General features: G+C 42.1%; 1 protein-coding gene across 5 annotated transcripts in view; it reads right to left on the reverse strand.

The window, feature by feature from the left end:
• Window positions 1-420: 420 nt before the first annotated feature.
• MLLT1 (MLLT1 super elongation complex subunit) overlaps window positions 421-21333 on the reverse strand; it is a 32395-nt gene continuing 11482 nt past the window's right edge. Inside the window, exons 4-13 of one of the 5 annotated variants that reach the window (XR_012677541.1) lie at window positions 17700-17843; window positions 15932-16057; window positions 13651-14197; window positions 9843-9938; window positions 8918-9029; window positions 7523-7622; window positions 7226-7297; window positions 5347-5418; window positions 2621-4831; window positions 421-1502 (exon numbers count right to left, since the gene is read on the reverse strand). Coding sequence is in view for 3 of the 5 variants with exons in the window: in XM_075175368.1 (XP_075031469.1) it covers window positions 4703-4831; window positions 5347-5418; window positions 7226-7297; window positions 7523-7622; window positions 8918-9029; window positions 9843-9938; window positions 13651-14197; window positions 15932-16057; window positions 17700-17843 (1398 nt within the window). In the remaining 2 variants the exon portion in view is untranslated. Of the gene's footprint in view, window positions 4832-5346; window positions 5419-7225; window positions 7298-7522; window positions 7623-8917; window positions 9030-9842; window positions 9939-13650; window positions 14198-15931; window positions 16058-17699; window positions 17844-21333 lie in introns of all 5 variants that reach the window. The other 4 variants (XR_012677542.1, XM_075175369.1, XM_075175368.1 and 1 more) reach the window with 4 other exon arrangements.

The raw sequence follows: 21333 nt of genomic DNA on the forward strand, positions 1-21333 counted from the left end.
CAAACCCCATGGAAGCGGAGAGGGAGCGCTTGCACCGCCTTAGGCAAACCTCTGTTCTGGCCTGCTCGCTCCACCTAGCGCTCACGGCTCCTTCCTGCTGCTGGCGAATTGCAGGGAACCCAAACGTGAAGCTGCAGCCGCAACAGGATTTAAGCAGCTGACTTAAAACTCCAACGTATTAACGGACACGGGGGTCACCCCCCAGACTGACAGCGCTTAAAACAGGTTTCCTTTGCCTTTCATCCTCCGCGCCCGGCGCGGTGCTGCCTGCGGGCAAGGGGCTGGCAGGGCTGAGGAGCAGCCGAGGGTGGAACTGGCTGCTGTATTTCTAACGGAAAACATTTTCCATAACAAGGCGCTTCGGGAAGGCCTCGTTGCTGTCCATGGAGAAGCAATACAACAAACAAAAAACACTTGAAGTTTTACTTTTCCATCTTACTTTATTTCACTTTTTCTAGAAAATTCCTCCATAGTTCCACAAATTTAACAAAAAGTTTAAAATTCAGGACAAACAATCCTGTAACGTATTACAAACATGATTTTTTTTTTTTTTTAAATCTTGAAGTTAGTCTTGGGCCAGCTGAATTTCTTACAGCCGAGTGAAGAATTCATTTCCCAACACAACTTTTAAAATCCTCAAGTGACAAGGTATTTAATACCTCGGCTCTAGGCAGAAATACAATTAAAAATTATCTAGAAGTTGAAGTACTTACATTTTTCTTTAGGAGTGCAAACTCATCTTGTCAGTTTTTGATGGCTATTTCACGCCCCCAGGAAAGCAATACCGACCGATTTCCGTCGTTTTAGAAGTAATACTCGTACAAGGTGCACAATGGTCGTCTACAGCATCGACACGAGCGTGCCAGCTAGTGAGTGCCAGGCACCTGGGCTAGAGAGAAGCTTAGTCCGAGCACACCGACCGCGCTCCAGTGCATTCGCCAACGCGACGGCTGAAATTTGCAGAACCAGAATGACTCGGGTCTCTGCTTGCAGAGAACAGGACAGGGCAAGCTCCATAAGGGAGGTTTAAACCTCTCTCACCATCAAATACGTTCAAGATCTGACAAAAACTGCTTCTGGATTGTTGCATCAATTGCTTTGCTAGTTCTGATGCTACCACCGCACACAGCAATAGAAGAACTGGTGGCAAAATCATTGCACTTCCATGTATTCAGCCTGACCACAGCACAGCCAGTCTCGTTACCTATGTGTCCAATATTCCTCAGCTGGTGTTTTGGGATCCAGCCAGCCTTACTATCCTTTCTTTTTTTTCTTCTTAATAGTAAATGTCAGTAATCAAAGCCTCAAGGCTTAATACATACGCAGACCAAGACAACAGGAAAATACTCCTGACCCCTCTTTTGCCCTTTAATACAAAGGCCAAGGACAAAGGAAAAGCCGTGTCCTGATCTTACCTCCAACACGATTCAATTCAAAGCAACTCTGAAAGCCTTCAGACTGATCAGCACTTGTTCATGCCTTCAGCAACAAGATGAAGGACACTGAAAAGTAACAGAATTCTGTCCATTTTCCTTGGAAAAACCATTATGGCTAGAAGTCAATTTTGGGTATTTTTTTTTTTTCCTTTTTTTTAACAATGCAAGCTACTACACATCCTCGAAGACCTGAGGCAATGCTGACAGCAGCACTGCCACCTCCTTCCTATAGTACAATAATCCATCCATGCTCTCAAGAGTGACACAAGAACAAACACTTTATCCACAAATACCTGTACACGGCATGTTCAGAACAGCATTCAGCCAGCCTATAGAGAATCTACACAGGGAACTCGTTCATATGTAACTAGAAGGGGACACAAGATGAGGCCCAAATTTGACCATTCTTTGTTTGCAGAGTCATTCCTCCTGTGGTCCCCGACGCTACCACATACCCCAAAAAACAACAACTCTGTAGAACAACTAAGTACTTGCAAGAAACCTTTTAGTAACAAATCAGCATGTGCACACAATGGAAAAGAACTATTGCTGGGGGAACAATCCTATTTCAGGTTTTCAAGGAGATTATAAACAGTCTAAAAAAAATCCATGTGTAAAATACTTCTTATAAAAACCAAACAAAATTCCTATCAACGCTCATTAGACTTCACGAATAAAGTCGGTTCCAGGACAGGACGATGCCACAGCCACGGGCGGGAGCCCTGGGCACTTCCAGCCCAGTTCAGGAACACCCTCCCAGGCGTGTTCTTGGACTGGCTGGGAGCAGCGTGACCATTCCGATCGTAACATGAGAAGGGGGCAGAAGGGAGGTGACACCTCCGATCCCCGGTGGGGCAACTCCGGAGGCTACTGATAGTCCCAGGAGAAATGCTGTCAGGATGGGCGACAGGGATGCAACGGCTGTGGGAGTAAGTTACCCGAGTGGAGAGAGGAGGCAAAGACCTCGGGAGATCTCAGGCTGGCTACCAGCGCTGCTCCTATGGCTTCGGGGACAGGACAGTGTCACCAACCCCACCCTTCCCTAGGGGCAGCGGGCAGGAGGCACCGCGTGCCAGGGGCCACTCCGCACACCCGGGGAGCCACTTTGGGACCGTAGCGACCGCACAAGGCTTGCCTCCTCCACGCCACAGACCCTACAGAGACCATGAGTAGTTCGCACGTACCCACCGCGCCTAACAGCACACGGGCGAGCCTGTGACACTCGTGGACTGCGTCTGCCGTCCTCCACCGCGGTGCATCCCGCTGCCAACCAAGACAGAACCGCAGCTCCTCCTCCTCCCGCTGTCCTCCGCCTTCTCGGTGTACATCGGCACACAGGGTTTCTATCCGGGCTTGGCATTGTCCATCAAGAAAGAAAACAGCTGAGATCACTGTCGTGACAGGGTTTGCACCTGGCATGAGCTTGATTTTTTTTTTTTTATATATATATATACATACACACACACACAAGACACATGAAAGATGGTACAAAGACAAAATTAATGGGAATCGGGTCAACATGACCCAACTCAAACAAGCTTATCATCATATTGCCACTTAAGTTGATTAGTTGCAACATTTCCATGATAAAGAAAGGGGTAACCCAAAACAAGGGACCGCAATTTCATAATGGAGAAGGGACAGCAAACCCTGGAGTGATGCAACCCCCCAGCTCCCACGTGGGGCTTTCACAGATACGGGAGGTCCACTCATGAGCAGAGGGCTCCTCTGGACCGCTGCTCTCCTCCTCGCTGCCCGCAGCCCACTTAACATTTGGCAAAAGCTTACACACTGATTGGAAAAACTGAGCAATTCAAAAAAATACTGAATTTAGGGAACGGGAGCATAACGCGGTTTTGATGAAAGCTACGGGACTTTCCTCACACCCACCTAGACAACACTTGGAAGTCAACACTAGTTTAACTAGAAATATATGAAAGATGCTGGATTAGTGTTTACTGTTTCCTGCCATTTCTTGAACAGGCAGCGGGGCGGGAGAGGGAGGAGGAAACAAACCTGACTTCACTTGGTTTTTACATCAGCGTTTTCCAGGTGTGTCCCAAGATAAAATTCTCCCTTGTTTTGGTTTTCCCAAAGTACAGCCACTACTATAGGGGCCACTGTAGGAGATTCCTCTTTGAGAACATAGAACAAAACCAATCACGTATTTTGGCAAAGTTATTAAACACTGACAAATGAAAAGACGACAGGTGAGCCCCTTCCAGAGCACAAAATGCTTTGAAGATTGCTGTTCAGCTTCCATACACTAAAAATTGTCCACAAGAGGCATTTTAACAAACAAGTCAAATCTTATTAAGCGCCCTTCCCCTGCCATAGCCATTAAAAAACATAACAGAAAAACACACCCTTAAGATCATAAGACCCAACTAGGCCCTTCTTATACATACAGTACATACATATATATAATATATATATATAAAATATACAGCTTACAGTTTTGTAGTCCTATTACAGTTAAAGCAGACTGAAAGGAGTGAGACTTTGTTTAGGAGCTCAGATCAACAAACAAGACATCTCAAAACCCCAGCGGGAGACAGCAGATTCTAGAGGCCTCTTCAAAGAGCGCGAACTGTCTCTGCAGGAAGCTGAAGGTCCTGCGCGTGGAACGATGCCCTGTAGGAATCGGGAGCCAAATTACAGCAGTGCTCTGTACCGAACCGCGGCAGAACTAACTCGCAAGCGATCAAAACTGGAATCTGTCCACTTTCCTCTGCAGCAGACCAGCAGGACCCCCGGGAAGCCTCCTCTGTCATCAGTCTCTCGGCTAGCTTTGTAAAAGCCAATCTTGCTTACACAGCATGAACGCTTCTTCGCAGAGCTGGAGGAAACGGGACTCGCTAGAGCTCTCCGCAGGCAGGCTGGTCCCTAGATTTGGTGAAGAAAACATCGTCCACACTTCTTCAGATCTCAGAGACGCCTGAAAATGTGCTCTTAAAACACAGTTCTTGAAGTAAAACCACAAAGGTCACACTGTGCAGCTAAGTGCAGCACATCTTTTACTCTACTCAGGACCTGTGCCCAAGCGTAATTATGAAGCTAGGGAGGACAGACTCAGCAATACGGGCGCTTGTTTGAAGCCTACAAGAAAGTGCAGCTGGCTGTGCATTCATAGAGCATGGCTGTTCTCTAAGGCAGTGCTTCGGGTGAATCAAGAGAAAAAGAAGGCCTAGTTCCATGGGTTCGTTTCCTGGTACCAATAAACGGGATTTCTGGTTTCAAAAGCAGCCTGCTTTTAAGGCCAAGCGTCATGTTGCTACTGCTTCCAAGTAGCTCTGCAGCTTACGGACGGTTGTCTCATCCAAGGAGAAGAGGTCAAAGTCAAAGGTTGTGTTGGTAACGTTAAAATGCCCGGTTTCCTCAATGAGATTTACAATCTGTACAGAAAGGAGACAAGCAAGGAAGTATACAGAGACCCCATAAAGATTAAGTACAGCAGAAAGGCCAGCAGATACAGAGCAACCCATCCAGTCCTTTTCTCATCCCTTTAGAATAGCCTCAGAGATAAGAACGTCTTGCACCATGAAGGGAATCCTCTCCCAAAAAAGCAAACCAGCTCCTCCTGCATGCCTGACTAGCTCAGTCCGGAAAATGATGTGGGCACATTTCTTTCCTTTTAGATTAGACCAAGAGAGCCCAGCTTTGGGACCGCTACCAGGATGGCAGAGGAAAGATGCACAAACCACACTTCTTTATCTTTTCCAACAAAAACATTGCATGCACATCTGATTTTTTTTTTTTCTACATATCTTAGCTTTCAAAGTGAACCAGACCCTCTCATGAAGGAGAGGCAAGTGAAAGGTGAAGCATCGCAGGGGTCTGGCTGAGACCCTTGGACACAAAGATTACCAGAGTACAACAGCTTGCCAGAAAGCTGACAAATGATCTCTACCTGCTGTAGCACATTGCGCTCTCGTAGTGCCATTAGTCGCCTGTGAAGCTCCACTAATTCATCAGTGTAGGCCTGTAAAGGAGTCATGAACAGAAACAGTGACATACGTGGCATGTTTGTATGACTGCCAAAGTGACTTTCCTATGAGGATCAGAGGAACTTGAGGCCCTTTCAGACATGTTCCTATTCCCAATTTTTCCCTAAATGTTTCGCTGCCTCCTCCACCCTTACCAAGTACTGGGAGACTAAAGACTTCACACAAATACGGATGGTCTGAAGACCGTCAGCAAGACTATTTAATGACACCATTAAACAAACACCTGCAACCAGCTTTAAGAAGTGGTCTTTGAGCTTAGAGGACCTCAACAAGGTGAAGTTCATTTTGGTGAACTTCAGTGTGAGTCCATCATCAGCGGGTTGTACTAATAAACTACTAATAAACTACTCATTACCTGAAAATACCTGCATCGATGCTCAGTGACCAACACCCCCAGCAATCTGCTGAACAATGGTTTGTGTTTAGGTAAGGAAAAAATTCTTGAAGTACACTGTATTCCCAGGTAGTTTTACATACACCACAATGGGAAATACAAGATTGTTTACAAGCTCACCATTTTAATTGTTCTTATATAAGGATGGTTTGGGTTTTCTTTCCTTCTTTTTTTTTTTTTTATTTAGGCAGCCAACAAGGCAAGTTTCTGTTGGCACACTATTGCTCACAGGGAATAGATTCTTAATCCGTAAAGCTGCCCCAGAGTTGTTCATGTCTGTATCAGCAAAACTGAACTCATTTAAGTAATTGTACCAAGGGGAAAAAAAAACAAAAAAACCCCAAAAAACCCCCACCCACAACCCAAACCCACCCAAAACCGTGAAATATACCCCTCCCCAGCACATCCACACAGAGAAAAGCATTTTTCCCCAAAACACCTATACAGTACTGAATGCTATGGTTGCTGGGAGAGCTAGTATCTTTTATAAAACCTCTGACAGTTGGAAAAGCTGATGGTATTTCAGGCACTCTCTTCAATCGTGTCCCCTTCTGTATTAAGTAGTCTAATAAAAGATACTATTGCCTACAAACCTTCCCTCAGATAAGCCATTTCAGCTATGGTTAACAGTATTTAGCAGTTGAAGATTTTGTAGCTAGCAGGAGGCTCAAATGCAAGTATCTCAAGATCACACTAAGACCTAACATTAAGTGATTAACCTGTGCTGTATTCTCCTGTTGAAAAAGTGTTAAAACACACAAGTGAGGCTACAGACCGATTCTTTGATTACTGCAAGGACCTCAATGATTAGACTAAGGAAAAGTATTAAGCTCCCATTTGATTGATTTCTTTATGAAATCAATTTCTTTAGGATTTTTTTAATCACAGCGGGAGAACTTTCTGGACAACTTGGGGTTTGGCTATTTGCTTGCGAGTTAGCCGTGCTTTAGGAGCATGTATGCTGCTCAACTTTCCTTGGAGGCAAGAAAGAAGGGAATTTCATTGAACAAAGGTTTAAACTAGACCAGCAAAGCAGAGCATCAAACAATCTTTAATTTGTAAGATCAAAGACAGATGAAAACTGCCTTTTAATGAGGAGGCACTCGCCAGTGGCCGGACCATCGGTTCAGACAAAGGGCAAACAAATAAAACAATTTTAACATTTTGCATATGGAAATGACCTGGGGGTCCATCTATTTAATATATACAATTTCTGTAGTGTCATTCTCCAAAGTCTGTCCTTTCAACATCTGGTTTTCGTTATATTCAAGCTTTTAACCTGCCAAGGCAGAACAAACTGAACAGGCTAGGCTGATTCAAATTGTCTTCTACACAGAAATGTCAGTGAGCATCCAACAGGTCTATGATATATAAATCCTCAAACATACCTTGTCATATGTTCCCTTCTTCAGGATCTTCTCTGGCTTGTTACAAGACTCTGGGCTTTTTCTTCCAGATGCCTGAGGGTAAAAGAAATCAACATTAGGGACCAAAATTAGTTCAGACAACATGGTGGTTTAATGGTTTGGATGCACAGCACTGAACAAAGAGAAATTACCTGTTTGATGAAGACAGTGAAATAGGGAAAATTTGGTGCAAGTCAGAACTAACGCTATGGACTGAACACAATGCAGGTACGAAGAGTGGTGGAAAGTAGCATCATATGGGCATGTAGGATGCAATACCTTATTATTTGCTGGGGGCAGTTTCTGACCAGGAGGTGGCTCTCGACTTGGCAGGCAGGAATCTGCACTGTTATCACTGTCGCTGTCACTAAGGCTCAGTCTGAAAAACAAGCAGCAGAGAATTAGCATCACCAAGTAATAGGAAACTTACTTAGCTGTCAACTGAACCACACAGAGTTAAGTGAAATTCTCTTCTTTATTATAGACTACTAAATTGTCTGGGAGAAACGGTCAGTCTGTAATTTCCAAGAATCCCTTTTTTCCCAGCTGACGTCACCTTTGCCATCTTCCATTCCCTGGGCAGGCAGAGTAGGGAGTTTTAGTTTACATGTTACAGCTAGCAGTTCAACTCTTTCATACACAAGTCCCCTTAGAACAACTAAGTACCACCTGATTTTCACAAACAGCAACTGTTCCTTTTGGGGATTCAATCCAAGATCACCGAGTAACTGCATGAGAGGCTTACCAACACCTCCATTGAGAACACAAGCAAAAAAAAAAATGTATTTAGCATTTGTGTTGTGACCTTTGAGATTTCCTATTTATTCTCATTCTTCTTATGGCCCTACAGATGTATTATAGCAGGTATCCTACTTTGAATGAGCTTGAAAGACTGTTTATTACCTATCCCCTAAAGGTCTAAAAAATATCCTTCAAACTCTCTCCGTTCCTGTTTAGTCGATAATGACAGAGTGCAACAACAGATTTTTTTGGTTTTGTTTTTGGTGAACACAAGCATCATTTGAAATTTGCAGCTGCTATCTGGGCCAAGCATTTGGTTTCGAGTATTCAGTCTGAGACTCGAGGTTTTGGCTACAACAGCATTTCCTGAGGGGAGAAGGATGAAATTCAACTATTTCCATTGAGTAAAGCAGGAAACAGCTGTTAACCAAGTCCCATAGGAGTCAAGTAACCAACTGTCAGCACGCACTATGGGCAAAGACTAAGACTTCTCAGTTTTGCATCAGTCATATGCAGTAAGAAGAGCACACATGCTGACAGCCTCCACAACGCTTCTCTAATCTCTGCAGATCAAAGGTGTGACACGCCATTCAGCTCAGCAGAGATCTGAAGATGACAATTAGGTGACTATTTTAAGGGGCTTGCTAACACCTGCAAGCTCAACACATACCACTTCCCAGTGGCTTCCTCTCTTTGAGCTCCGGTGATCCCTCCTCACCCAATTCTGTTCTCACCCTGCTGTCTTCATCGACTCTGCATCCCCACCCTGTGCTAAGTGCTCCACACATCCGCCCTTGCTCTCCTTCTCTCACACTTTCCTCTCACGCATAGCCCCATCACTTTGATTCCTCCCTCCAAATGGAGGGCACATGAAAATACCAAACATGGAGGGCAGAAAGACAACAAATGTCTTTCTTCCTGATTTGTTACCACCTGGAATCCCGGCTGACTGGGTTTGCTTTGACTGCTGCCTCTTCTCCAGAGGAGCTGTCATCATCATCCGACTCCTCTGACTGCAGATCTTCCACCATGGAGCGCAGCGGGCCTGGGATCAGAGCAGAGAAAGCAATTCAACACTAGGACACGTGCAGCAGAACTCCATCCGAGCTATCTGATCTAAACTGGATCAATTATTATTAAGATACATCCAGATTTCTCGATAAGACGTCACTTTCATTTTGCACAAAGATATTGCTAAAAGACGCTGTATTCCAGTCTCAAAATTAAAGCAGAGTTGACAAACTTTACAACTGCCGTAAAGCCACCCTAGCCTCTCCCCAAATCCTCGCACTCTTTTCTGAAATGAAAACAAAGGGACACATTTTTCATGCGTTTGGGGACTATTTTAAACATCACTCAAGAGACAGTATTTGTAGCAACACAGCATTTGCTAAGGTTAGAACATTTACTATTGCCACATTATATCTCTTTGGATTATCAGTGGAGCAATCTGAAAAAGAAGCTATGTTATGCACTGGCAAAATGATGAATGTCACATTTATAATTTTTAATAAAACATATATGAGATTGGAGGAGAAATATTCTGGTGACACTATAGATCAAGCAGCAGCAACACATTTACAAACCGAGGCAGAAACCAAAGTCAACAGGGAAAGAACCAAATCCAGAGAGATACCCTACTCATAAATTAACTGCCAAAACAAGAAAAATACTTGTTCATGATTACGCTATGATATTATTGCCTTTTCTTGCTGAAGCGTCACAGCTTCAACACATGGTTGCACACAAGAAACCTTATTAGCCTTATATATGGTGCTGGGAAAACAGATCTAATTCTCATGAGCCTTTTAAGGTTCTGCAAGGAAGATTTTAATAGATTTTATTTCTTGCAACACACCTTGACTGTGGTTCTGAGATGGCTCGAAATCAGAGTCAGAGCTGGAGTCGGAGCTGGAGCTGGAGTTGGAAGGGCTGGACTGGACAGACTTAACCCCCCATAAAAGGCAAAAAAAGAAAAAGAATCTTAACCTTTCTAATCCAGAAAACCAGCGCAGAGCACAAAGCACAGTGAGACAGAAGCATTTGAGCACTCTACAACGTCATACATCACTGAACAGTTCTTGGAATTACAGAAAATATACAAAATGCAAGGTGAATAAAAACAACATTTATGAAAACTTTGGCACGCTGTAGCTCAGCACTCCTGGGCAGTAGCATCAACAGCTCCCACCAAAACCCTTCATGCCACTAGTTTCAAATAGCCTCAAGTGATGAAATACAGCATGTGAAAAATTTCAAAGTGAAAACACCCTTACTTTGAAATGTGAAAGATGACTAGCATACAACCCAGAACAATTATCAAAGCCCTCTTAAAAAGTGTATTTATTGTAACCCACCAACGTTCCCTCTGAACACCTCGTACTGATCATTAAACATGGAAAGGATGCCTATCCTGACTAGCTCACTTGACTCCAAAATGAGTTCTAATTTATTACTATACCTTCAAAACAGTTGTTTCTACACCAATTTGAGTGATCCACTGTACTGTTTCCAGTTTATTGTGAAAACATAACAGAAACCAGCTAAACTCTAGTGAAACCAATTCCACTGTCAGTATTCAACAGAAATGCCAGGAGCATGCTATGCAGTAAGAGTGAGTAAAAAGATATAACGAACTACTGCTAATAACAGCATCCAGAAACAAAGTTTTAGGGCTATGTTATGTTTTTAACATAAAACCAGATATTGTACAGCAATCACATGCTTTAGCTTAAAGGTCCACGAGGTGGCAGTGAAGGCTAAATCAACTATTTCATCTCCAATAGCAGCAGCGACTACTACAATAACCTTAAAGGTTTTTTTGTTACTCAGTAGGATCTAGTTTAAAGATTCTTAAGGTACTGTAATATTACCTTGCCTTTTTTAAAGTAATTCCCTGGAAATTTAGCATTTCAATTTCATTGCACCATTCCTGGGAATCTACCTATTACTTCCACTACCAAATCCTGATGCGAGAAAACCCACACATTCCCATTGATCAATAAACTTTATTATAAGAAGTGTTAATACTATAAAAACATTGTAAACAGGTAGAAAGAGGTACATCAGCAGCTTTGGGCATTAATAAGTGAAAGCAGTGGCAGGACTTTCATCCCAATACCACCCTTCCCTATAATTTATCACCCAAGTATTGTTAAGAGTTTCATTTATTCAACTGTAAGAAGGCGAGGAAAAATGTCAAAAAGGGGTATTACAACCCCTGTGAATTATTCAGTAGCAAAGGAGAAGAATTTAACAATTCCAGTATCTGATATATTGGCACATTGGCAGCAGCCCTGTTTGTTTCGAAAAATTACAACATGAAATTAAAGAGCAACATTTTCAAGATAAGGGAGCACAGCTCTTGTGCCTTACGCACAGATTCAATCCTATCATTCTTCATTCCTGATAATCGAGCAGGTGTTGTTCGCTTAAAATGACTTAATAGGACCTAAGAAGCAGAAGCTGGAAGTTGTATAGACCCCTGTCTCTCCTTTTGCCATTAACCCTATCAGCTATTTCAACCATTTAGGAGGCATCCAGCTGGACATGCTCTGCGTGCTCAGGCTGCAGTTACCGTCACCGTGATATGACAAAAGCACATGCCGACAATGGAAAAAAGCAATCCTGCCCTCACATCTCAGCCTCTCCCTTTTGTCAGCACTAGCATTTAGGCAGCCAAGCATGAGGCCAGTTCAGGGAACTGGACTTGATGGGGAAAAGAAAAAAAAAAAAAAGAAAAGGAAGGAAAAAAAAAGGACAACTAACTTTCAGCAGGAGCTGAAATGGAAGGAGAAACTCCTCCAGCCCACTGCAAAGTCACACAAGCTCTCATGCCAGCAGCACAAATGAGAGCAAGACTGTTCCTTTCAACAGCAGCCTGCAAAGATGTCAACTCAAAGCAATCGTGGAGTTGCAGCCTCAGAGCATGTTGCACAATACGTTGGCTGCAGCAGCAAAGCTGATTTAAGAGTTTCCGGGCCCCGGTCCACCTCCAGCTGCTCAATCGCTTTAGTGATGTGGCTTACCACACAGATCCACAAACAGCTGTACCAGTACAAACGATGGAGTAGCAAACTGCAGTGCTGGGAGGAAAAAGAACCCCCCAGGGTGGAAAAGGAACTCAAACAGTCTTCTCTGCTGATGCCAATGCATTATGCAGTTATACCCTCAAGCTTCAAGTTCCACAGAAACCTAAGCTGATCTGACTGGCAGCTGCCACGGTCCCCCCTCCATCACACTGAGTGTTCCTACCCTCCTTCTGGGCTAGCACTCAAATACCTCTGTCAAGCATCCAACAGACACGAGAGCTGGTGCAAGAGAGGACACAGAAGCATACAAAGCTTGGTGGGGGCAGGACAGGACTGCAGCAGACGCTGTGGAACCACAACCAGAGTTTGTGGTTTCACGGAACAGTCTAAACAGCGCTATCGGCTTACAGCTGCATGGTGAGTCCCAAGAGGATGGATGACACCTAAGAAATAATGAAGTACAAGACACTCAGGACTTAACAGAGATCAGCAGAGTACAGAAGCTTGCAGTGAGGGCCACGTATTTGTAGAGAAATAAGGAGCTTCCTACACACTGATGCACTTCAGGTATAAGGCTAAAAGTGGAGAGGAGCTGCTTCTTTTTAATGCACGAGCTACACATTTAATCAATCTAGAAAAAATCTCTGCAGAGTAACTGGAATTAACACTTCCCCAATAAACTCTTCTACTGGGAAGATTTTGCAAAAAAATCCTTTCTGAAATAAACACGTCAATACTTACTGTATCATGGTGCTGATTAAATGGTAATACGAATTGCCCCTAGAAGATTTATTCTAGTAAAACAAATCTTTCTAAAAGTGGTCAGTAGGAAGCAGTTCAACAATTCATGTGACATTATCCTGTGAATCCTATTAGAAGGTATATGGCCTCTTTATAGCAAATACAAAATATACAAGCAAAAAGTAGCGAGAGTTTGGATTTGTGTCTTTCCCCTCCCACTTTTTTTTTTTGCCTTTTGGAAAACGATTTTTAGAAGACAGAGGATGAGGAATGATCTTAGTTGTAAAAAGGAAAAAATATTTAGATAGCTTTTAAAAATAGTAGTACAATAACATTATTTGTTTTATGTTTTACAACGCAACTTACTTAGGTTTAGTGGCATGTGGTTGTATTTTGAGCTTTAGCCAATAGCACATTTCTTACAGGCCATGTCAGGAATAGGGGTTTTTATTTATATTTTAATACCTTTTTTTTTTTTTCAGAAGGAAAACTGAAATTATTTCCTCTTTTTCTGCATTAAGATCACATTCAAAACCATGATGTTATCATAAGCAGGTAGAAAGTGTATCTACGCCTACTATACTTTACCTCTGTAAATGTCACTGCAAGGGATGAATGACAGACCACAACCTTAAACTCTGGCTTTTAGGTAACTCTGCCTGCAGATAAATCTAAATAGAACTGCATATCTGAAACAGGAGGTAAACCAGGTAGCAGTAACGATTAATACTGATAGGATTTTCAAAGAAGAGTTTTATTTGACATACAACCCAGCCTAAGCATTTGCCAATCTGGTTCTCCATCTTGTCTGCAGGAATATTTTTGAACATCTTTTTCATGCAGGGATTTAAACAGCATGCTTAAAAATACTAGTAAAGGACAAATCCCTACTCACCTCTGACTTGAAAGAAGTTTCATCCTCTGAATTTGACTCCTCCATTTCCACAGCTTTTTTGATCTCCTTGGTCTCACTTTCAGATTTTACCTTTTCCACTTTGGCATTCATCTTCTCCTTGGTTTGTTTCTTCTCTGGGTATGAGGAAGACGAGGTTCTGGGAGATGTCCCTAGGATATTCTTTACCCCTTTGGAGCTACTCTTTTTTTGTTTTTTGGCACTAGGCTTTGGTGACTCCACATTGGAGGGCCTCTTGCTGGAAGACTTTAACTCCGGCTGTGGCCCACCCTTTGGAGAAGTGTTCTCCAGTTTGGTCTCCTTCACGGCCAGTTTTGGTTCCTTGAAAGCAGCTTTTGGAGGTGCCTTCTCCTCCTTAGGCAATTTGTTCTCAGTTGGTTTTCTGGAGGAGTCCTTCAAAGGCTTGTTTTGTTCTCTTTCAAGGTCTTTGGAGGAGTTTTTACTCTCAGAGTCTTTTCTTGGCCTCTCTCTGTGCTCCTTGGTTACTTTGTGTGGCTTAGATGCCTTGCTACTTTCCTTGTTTGCATCCTAAAATTCAGCAACAGAAACATGCAAGCTAGGTATGAAATCGAAGCTCTGCACAGAATTATAAAACACATTCTCATAAATCACATCGAAGCATTTGTTTCATGTAGACATCCACCCACAGATGCCTAACGTACTTATCTACCTCTGAGGCAGACATCTAGATTTCCCTAAAGCTGATGGACAGAAATTGAGAGTAGGCACTTAAACATCTACATTAGGACAGGATGAAACATGTTTCACAAATGCCTGTTCCTTTCCATGGTCTATAAAAGGAGGTCTATAAACAGAGATGTTTAGTTCAGATTTAATCTGCAGGGTTAACATCTGAAGCCAGGTAAGAGGAAACTCACTCTAACTGTGTTACACAAAGAGTTCACACCACATTTTAGGGGAAAAAACACAGCAACTGAAGAGATTTTTTAAGGTTAAATCACATCCATGCAAATGCAAGTTATGTTTGCAGCCTAGTCCCCAACTCACCACATCAACCACACTGCAACTTGACAAAAATACTGAATGTCCCCACAACCATAAGAGAGCCAAAGTCTCTGATATCAGCAGGTATTTTATCACCTTCAACAAGAGCTTTAAGACACTAATCATTAGGGCCTTGCCTATCCTACGAGTCAGGTACGCATGAAGGCAAAGGAGTACTTCCCTTTGCGATTATATGTGAACTCAAAACATTTATAGAAGTGGATCATGCGAGGAGACGCTGGAGTATGAACTGGACACACTGAGACACAAACACACATGCACCTCTGAGAGCAACCTGGAGGAAGAGAAGCAGGAAACGATTGTCTCTCTAGCTACTGGCAATTTTCACCAGAGCTTGGGTCAGAGCCCTTTATTTCTCGTCTTCTCTGTTTTCTAATGCTTAATTCCTGACCAAAATTAAATCAGCCACTAACAGATAAGTCATCTTTATTCTGTTTCATAACATCAACATCAGAAGACGTGACCAAAGTGCCAGAAGTGTTTAGAGCCCTGAACCAAATGGATATCAGTATTGAATTACACCATGAAATGAATTGCTGTTAATATTTGTGACTGTTCAGGCTGATAAAGTGTATGTAATCTGCTTCAAAACACATTGCCTGTGGATTGTTTCTCCTATGTAGAATTATACAAAAACAGCTTCATCACAGAAGTGAAAAAACCAAAACTTAATCTTCTTCTGAAGTCTCAAGAACTAGATACTGCTGGATGCAAACACCAAATCTTGAAATCACTAGTTTGACTAAGTGCAGCATATTTTATGTTCTTTACACCACCACCCTAAGTAGTTCTAATGACAGAGGAAGTGCTGACTCTCCACTCAGCCTTCCTGCTAAGAGATGCAAGGAGTTAGAGTACAGACAGTACATGACAGAGTGAAAGATCCACATAATTCATCCTCAGCATCAAGGATACAAGTCAGAACAATCAGAGAGGACTTCATTCAACTTCATCTGCTATAACAGATCAGGAGGAAGACATGGTTCACCAAAAAATACCAGTCTTGGACATTTAATTTTCTTTTCAAAATTTCCCTGGAGAGAAGTCTAGCAAATCATAAAAAGGCCTCTTAAATTATTATAAGTTCCAGACCATTAGCTAGTGAACTACTACAGAGTACAAGGAGAACATTTTCAGCATTAGAAATAGCCAGAAACAGCTGCTAAACAAGCTCTTTGCAGCAAGTCCTGAAAGACTTCTTCACCTCAGGATGACACAAAAGCATGCTTCACTGACCTTTGACCCATGGGATGGTTTGGTCTTCTTGGGATCAGAGAAGGCAGAGAGCGGAATTGTGGGTAACATAGGATAATCAGGACTTGGCCTTGAAACAGTTTCTGCTCCTTCTGGCATTACCATCACCTAGTAATAAAAAGGAGAAAAATTATGTATGAGTAACGTCGCATGGACTATTAACACATGATTATATTAAGTCACTTGCTCAATTAACACACTGTTATTCATCTTTTGGATGTGTTTTCCTCTGCTTAAAGGCCATAAAAAGATATTGTCTGGGTAATGCTCAGTTTCAAGGCAACTCCTCAAATACAGAGCATTAAAACCACAAAAAAATGAAAGGCAACATGCAATATCAAGCATCTTTCCCAAAGGGAACTCCAGCATTCTGAGCACAAGCAGGCAATAAAGCTCTGGACAAGAACTGTGTGTTCTGCTGCAAATGCTCTTATCCTGCAAAAGGGTAACAAGGTAGATCTGGAAGGAATGAGTAAGACTTCATCAATTTAGGAGAAGCTGAATTCACTCAATCAAAGGGGAAAAAAAAAAAGAGGCCTTGGGTCTCTCCCTTGACAAGATCTTAACACCACGCACTGAGCTCACACTTTCCTTCTTACCTGCCCTATATTCTGTCAGAATAATCCTGTCGAAAATTTCCGTTAGATGAATGGCATCAAAAGCCATTCACAGATGAAACACCTCAATACATAAGGAATACAATAACGTACTAGGAAAATCCTAGAAAGCAAATGATGTTCCAGCCATCCTATGGCTGAAATAAGCACTCTCCACTTTGTGCCCAATATGGAAAAGCACTGGCACACTGAGGAAGATCTGGACAGATCAGCTTGGAATACTTGCCACTCTTGAGATTTATTATTGACAAACTTCCCCACAGCTTTTTTACTTTTTCAATTTTTCAGGCTAGAAACATGTTTTTTCAGAAGAAAACTTTGCCAGCAATTAAGACCATCTTGAATAAAGTCCTTGAACAGAACATAATTATACATTACTGTATATGGGGGTGTCTCAGAATACAGTCTTGACGTTCTCTGTCTGGTTAAAAACCTCATGCAGTTTGTGGCTTGTACTAATTTGCCTAGATCTTGTAGTTATTTGAGGATCATTTCTGTAGTCTATCACTGCATATTACTTTCCCAGAAGTAAGAGTTCGTCCACTGTAGCAACCCATATCTTACTGTGCCTTCAAGAGTATATCTATTTTTTTTCTCCCACACCCATTTTCTCTCTATATTCTAATGCTTTTCCTTAATTTTTTGTTATCTAAACCACAAGCAGCTGACCTCAGGTTTAGAGGACATTTATTGACCAGGAAGTTCTAAGTATTAAGCTTTCCTGTGGCAAAAATGAGTAAAGAATAGACTGGAAGCACCTCCCTGTTCTTGAGCTTTTCTATACTGATACAGCTCACGACACTAGGAAGGTCACAGATAACTGTAACTGCCTGATGGACAGCGTGCAACATCCACAGAAGATCTCCATTTCCAGAGGGGTTTTAGTGCTTTGATATTAATGGTCACATTTAAATTGAAAATGAAGTGCCACCAATCACACAAGCAATGGTTTAGTTCTGCTTCAAGTACTGCAGTCGTATAACCAGGAGTAAAAATTGGCTGGGTCATCCTTTAGAGGAACGTAGAAAACTGTAGCCTGCTGGGCTGCAGCTAAAAAGAAACCCCAGAGCAAAGCGAGATCACTACACGTTTTAGCAGAACCTCTTCAGATCTCCAATTCCTTTGGCACTTACCCCTCCAGCCTTAATGAGTTTGCGTCTGAATTCCTTGGTGGGGTTGTTGAAAGTCAGTTTCTCACAACGAAGATGGTTCACAGGTGGATTTCCCTCCAAATTTAAGAACAGGTCATATGTGAAACAAACCTTTTTTGGTTCCTCCTAAAAACAAGAAAGACTTTGGGAAAACGGAAGAAGTTTGGCAAGCACACTAAGTCAGAGGATTCAAACAATTGCTCCTGAAAATCCCAAATAAACCACTGAGTAAGTTTTGCATTCATAAGAGTTTTTCATCATGAGATCAGAGAGTTAAACTATCTGTGCCTGAAGTTAACATACTGTTCATCAGAAACTCAGGCATGGCTTTTCACTGCAAAAGCAACGCATGGACAAGGATACTGACAGACAATTGTCTGTTCAGGTCTTCCTAGGAAAGCAGATTCACAAGCTTTATCCACTATTCCGTTTTCACTGAAATTCAGATCCTATCTCCTTTGGGAAGCAACTGAACTATAAGTACCAATATTAAGAAAAGCATAATCCTGTATTTGGAGAAGAAACAACTTCTGAACTCACAGGATCTCTGCGGGTACTGAGAAAAGATTAAACGCAATGGTAAAAGGATGACTTGTTTTGTAAAATCCTTTTCAATATGCATATTGCAGGGGCTGAATGGGAAGATATCCTAGGCTTTTCAACTTTCCAAGGGCACTTTCACTGAAGAAATCCGGGGTTTGTATGCATGTTGGGGATCATCTGCGCCTCACTGGTTTTGTTCCACCTGCTGCAGAAGCACAGCAAACACTCTGCATTTGCAGTACAGAACAGAAGAAATCTCTTCCTTTTTTTTCCTCCTGAAATTGCAAATATTGCATACTACTTGTGTATTACAAATATCAATATGACATTCCCTGGTATTATCTTGTATTCTGCATTTCAAGAGGAAAACTCAAAATGTGGCAAAAGAGACTCTCCTGCAAACCACACAGAGCCTTACAGTACATTCAGTATTTACGTGAATGCATCCCACATGCCTCATTCAGTGCGCAACATCAAGCGGCTGCACAGCAGTCTTTTCCACAATTCATATCCAGCAGCTTGATTTCCTGGTGTAGCTGCATTGTTGTATGGGAACAGACGCCGCAGGCTTCTAGCCCAAGCCATTAGATTTGCTGAAAATAGGTTGAAGCGTCAAACAGCTTCAGACCACACTGACTCCTGCTGTTTGCTTGGTGGATACTAACGTCACTAAAGAAGCCATTTCTTGTACAAACTATACCTCTAATAATAAAAAGTGTGGTAACCACACCTGGTTTACATCAAAATCAGTACCCTAAGCCCACCTGGGAGTCAAGGCCTTGGATCCTAACTCCCCAAACAGGGGAAAGCAGACATCTAAGCAGACACAAACAATAGAATTATCTCCCATTAGCAAGCAAGAACATGCTACCATCACGAGGGTCTTCAGACCTCCTTTCGAAAAAGTCCTGAAGAATCCACACACACTTGGAAAGGTTCAATGTCTACCGAAACACATGAATGGGAAGAAAAAGAAAAATACTTGCAAAATACACTGCCTTGTCATTTTCCTCTTTTCTAAAACCATTGTCATTAACTGAATCATTAATGAGCTCTGCATGCGCATGCTTACACTGGAGTTCAAACAGCAGCTATAGAGAGTCCCTCGAAGTCTAATAAACTTAAATGAAGGATGAATAGAAATCCAAATGTGGCCTAAGAATGGTTTCTAAAATGCTTTTCCTAGTTTACAACATAGAGTAAATTGATCTTGGATATATTAGCAAAAGCAGGCTTTCGTCAAAAGCTGTTATGCCATCACATTATCAGCGCTCTGCTTTGTCATTTGCTTTCAGAGCAGGAGAGGGGCAGCAGATTCATTTATCTTAGGTATCCCATTTTTTTATATAGACTCAAAAGCATCAGAGAACCTCCCAAATATTTATCGTACCTCTGTTGACGAGCTTCCACTTTTTGTAAAATTAAGACAGTTTTTCAATGTGATTTTTCTTGAACTCAGAGATCACGACTGCCCTGGGAACAGAGCCCGAGCCAAGTACCACGATCATTAAAATATCCTTTGTATTGTCTCAGGCCATCAGAAGCCCCCCCTCCCCAAGTGAATAGTTAAGATTACAGCACTCCTAAAAGAACTAGTACAAAAGTCTCAAAGTAAAAAGCTGCAAATAAACATTCTTTCCTTTACTGCCTTCACTGACAGCTAATGATTACAGCTCAAGACACTCCAAAGCGTAACCCATCCGGTCCTCCCTAAGAGGTTCTTCCCTCCAAACAACCATCAAGGGGGGGAAGGGGGAAGAAGGAATAAAAAAAAAAGAAAACCAAAGAAAATCTCTCTCAATTGACCTGGACCTACACATCCTCTGACTTTAAATGGAAAGCCACACTGAATCCACAGTGCCGCACTTCAAAGCCTTTCTAAATAACATGTTGGGACCTACACATCCTGCTGCTTGGAGTTGCAATAGAGCGTAGGTACTTTTTCACCCTACAAACTTAGGTCCAGACAGTCTGTTTTCATACTGCAACACCACTTTACGTACTCCTGCTTGAGTAGCAACTATACGGGCAAGCCAAGCTTTACTCTTAGATGATACCACCTTCTGATATTCAACCCTTGATGTCAACAAGTAAAACCGAAAAGGGGAGAGATTTACTTTCTGTGGATATTGTTGCTCTCTGAGACCATAAGCTTTTCTAAAGGGCCTTAATTCCAAGAAAGGCTTTAGAAAGGATGGATCACATCCATTTCTAACTGGTAGATATTGCGGTTATTCAGATTAAAATTCAATGGTCAATCTGGACATGAAATGGTTAACCTGGTATGGCATCTCTGAGCAAGCCACCTTAGAACCTCAGTTTATATCTGCCCCTTAAATCTCACGATGCCAGAGAAGAAAACTAGAAGTGTGTACCACAAAGCCAGGGCCAAGCTTTATTTGCAGCTGCTGTGAACTTCCCTCCATCCAGCGAACCCCCCTATTCCACCTCCTGAGTACTTACGCTTTATTTTTACTGTTTTCCAGCTTTCTATCTGCCACTGCACTGTTATGAACATTGAAGTTTCTTTATTTTTCTTCCGAGTTCTGAAGTAATGGGTTAAAGTTCTTTTGGCACTTTTCGTAAGAGGAGGAATTTTTCAAAGTCTTTTGTTAAAATTTCCTTGTCCTGTTTTTAAGGCAGGGTGTGCCCTTTGCCACTTAAACACAAATCAAAAGAATTTCACTGGTAGCGTGCGCATAAAGCTCATAAATCACTTTTAGAAAGCCATAAAACAAAATTATCTACAAAAATCTAGCACACCAAGGAAGCAGACTCGTGGTTATTCAATAACTATAACATCTAACACTACTTCCCTTTTGCCATAGATCCAGCCTGACAGAGTCATTTATCCGCAACCGGTTCATAACGTCTGTATAAATGAAACCCCCTTTCCGGGCTTGTACAACCCGTTTGACTAGTCTTCCACCCCGCTTCAAGACAGGACATTTAAAAGTGAATAGCCCAATATTCATTTTTTGAAGCAAGTAGCCTTACATTACACACTGCTAACAAGTTCATGAAACACCCTCATCTTTTTGGAGATTCTACAGGGTTAACAGAACAGCATTTT

Source organism: Calonectris borealis, chromosome 28 (assembly GCF_964195595.1).
Source record: "Calonectris borealis chromosome 28, bCalBor7.hap1.2, whole genome shotgun sequence".
NCBI classification, from domain to species: domain Eukaryota; kingdom Metazoa; phylum Chordata; class Aves; order Procellariiformes; family Procellariidae; genus Calonectris; species Calonectris borealis.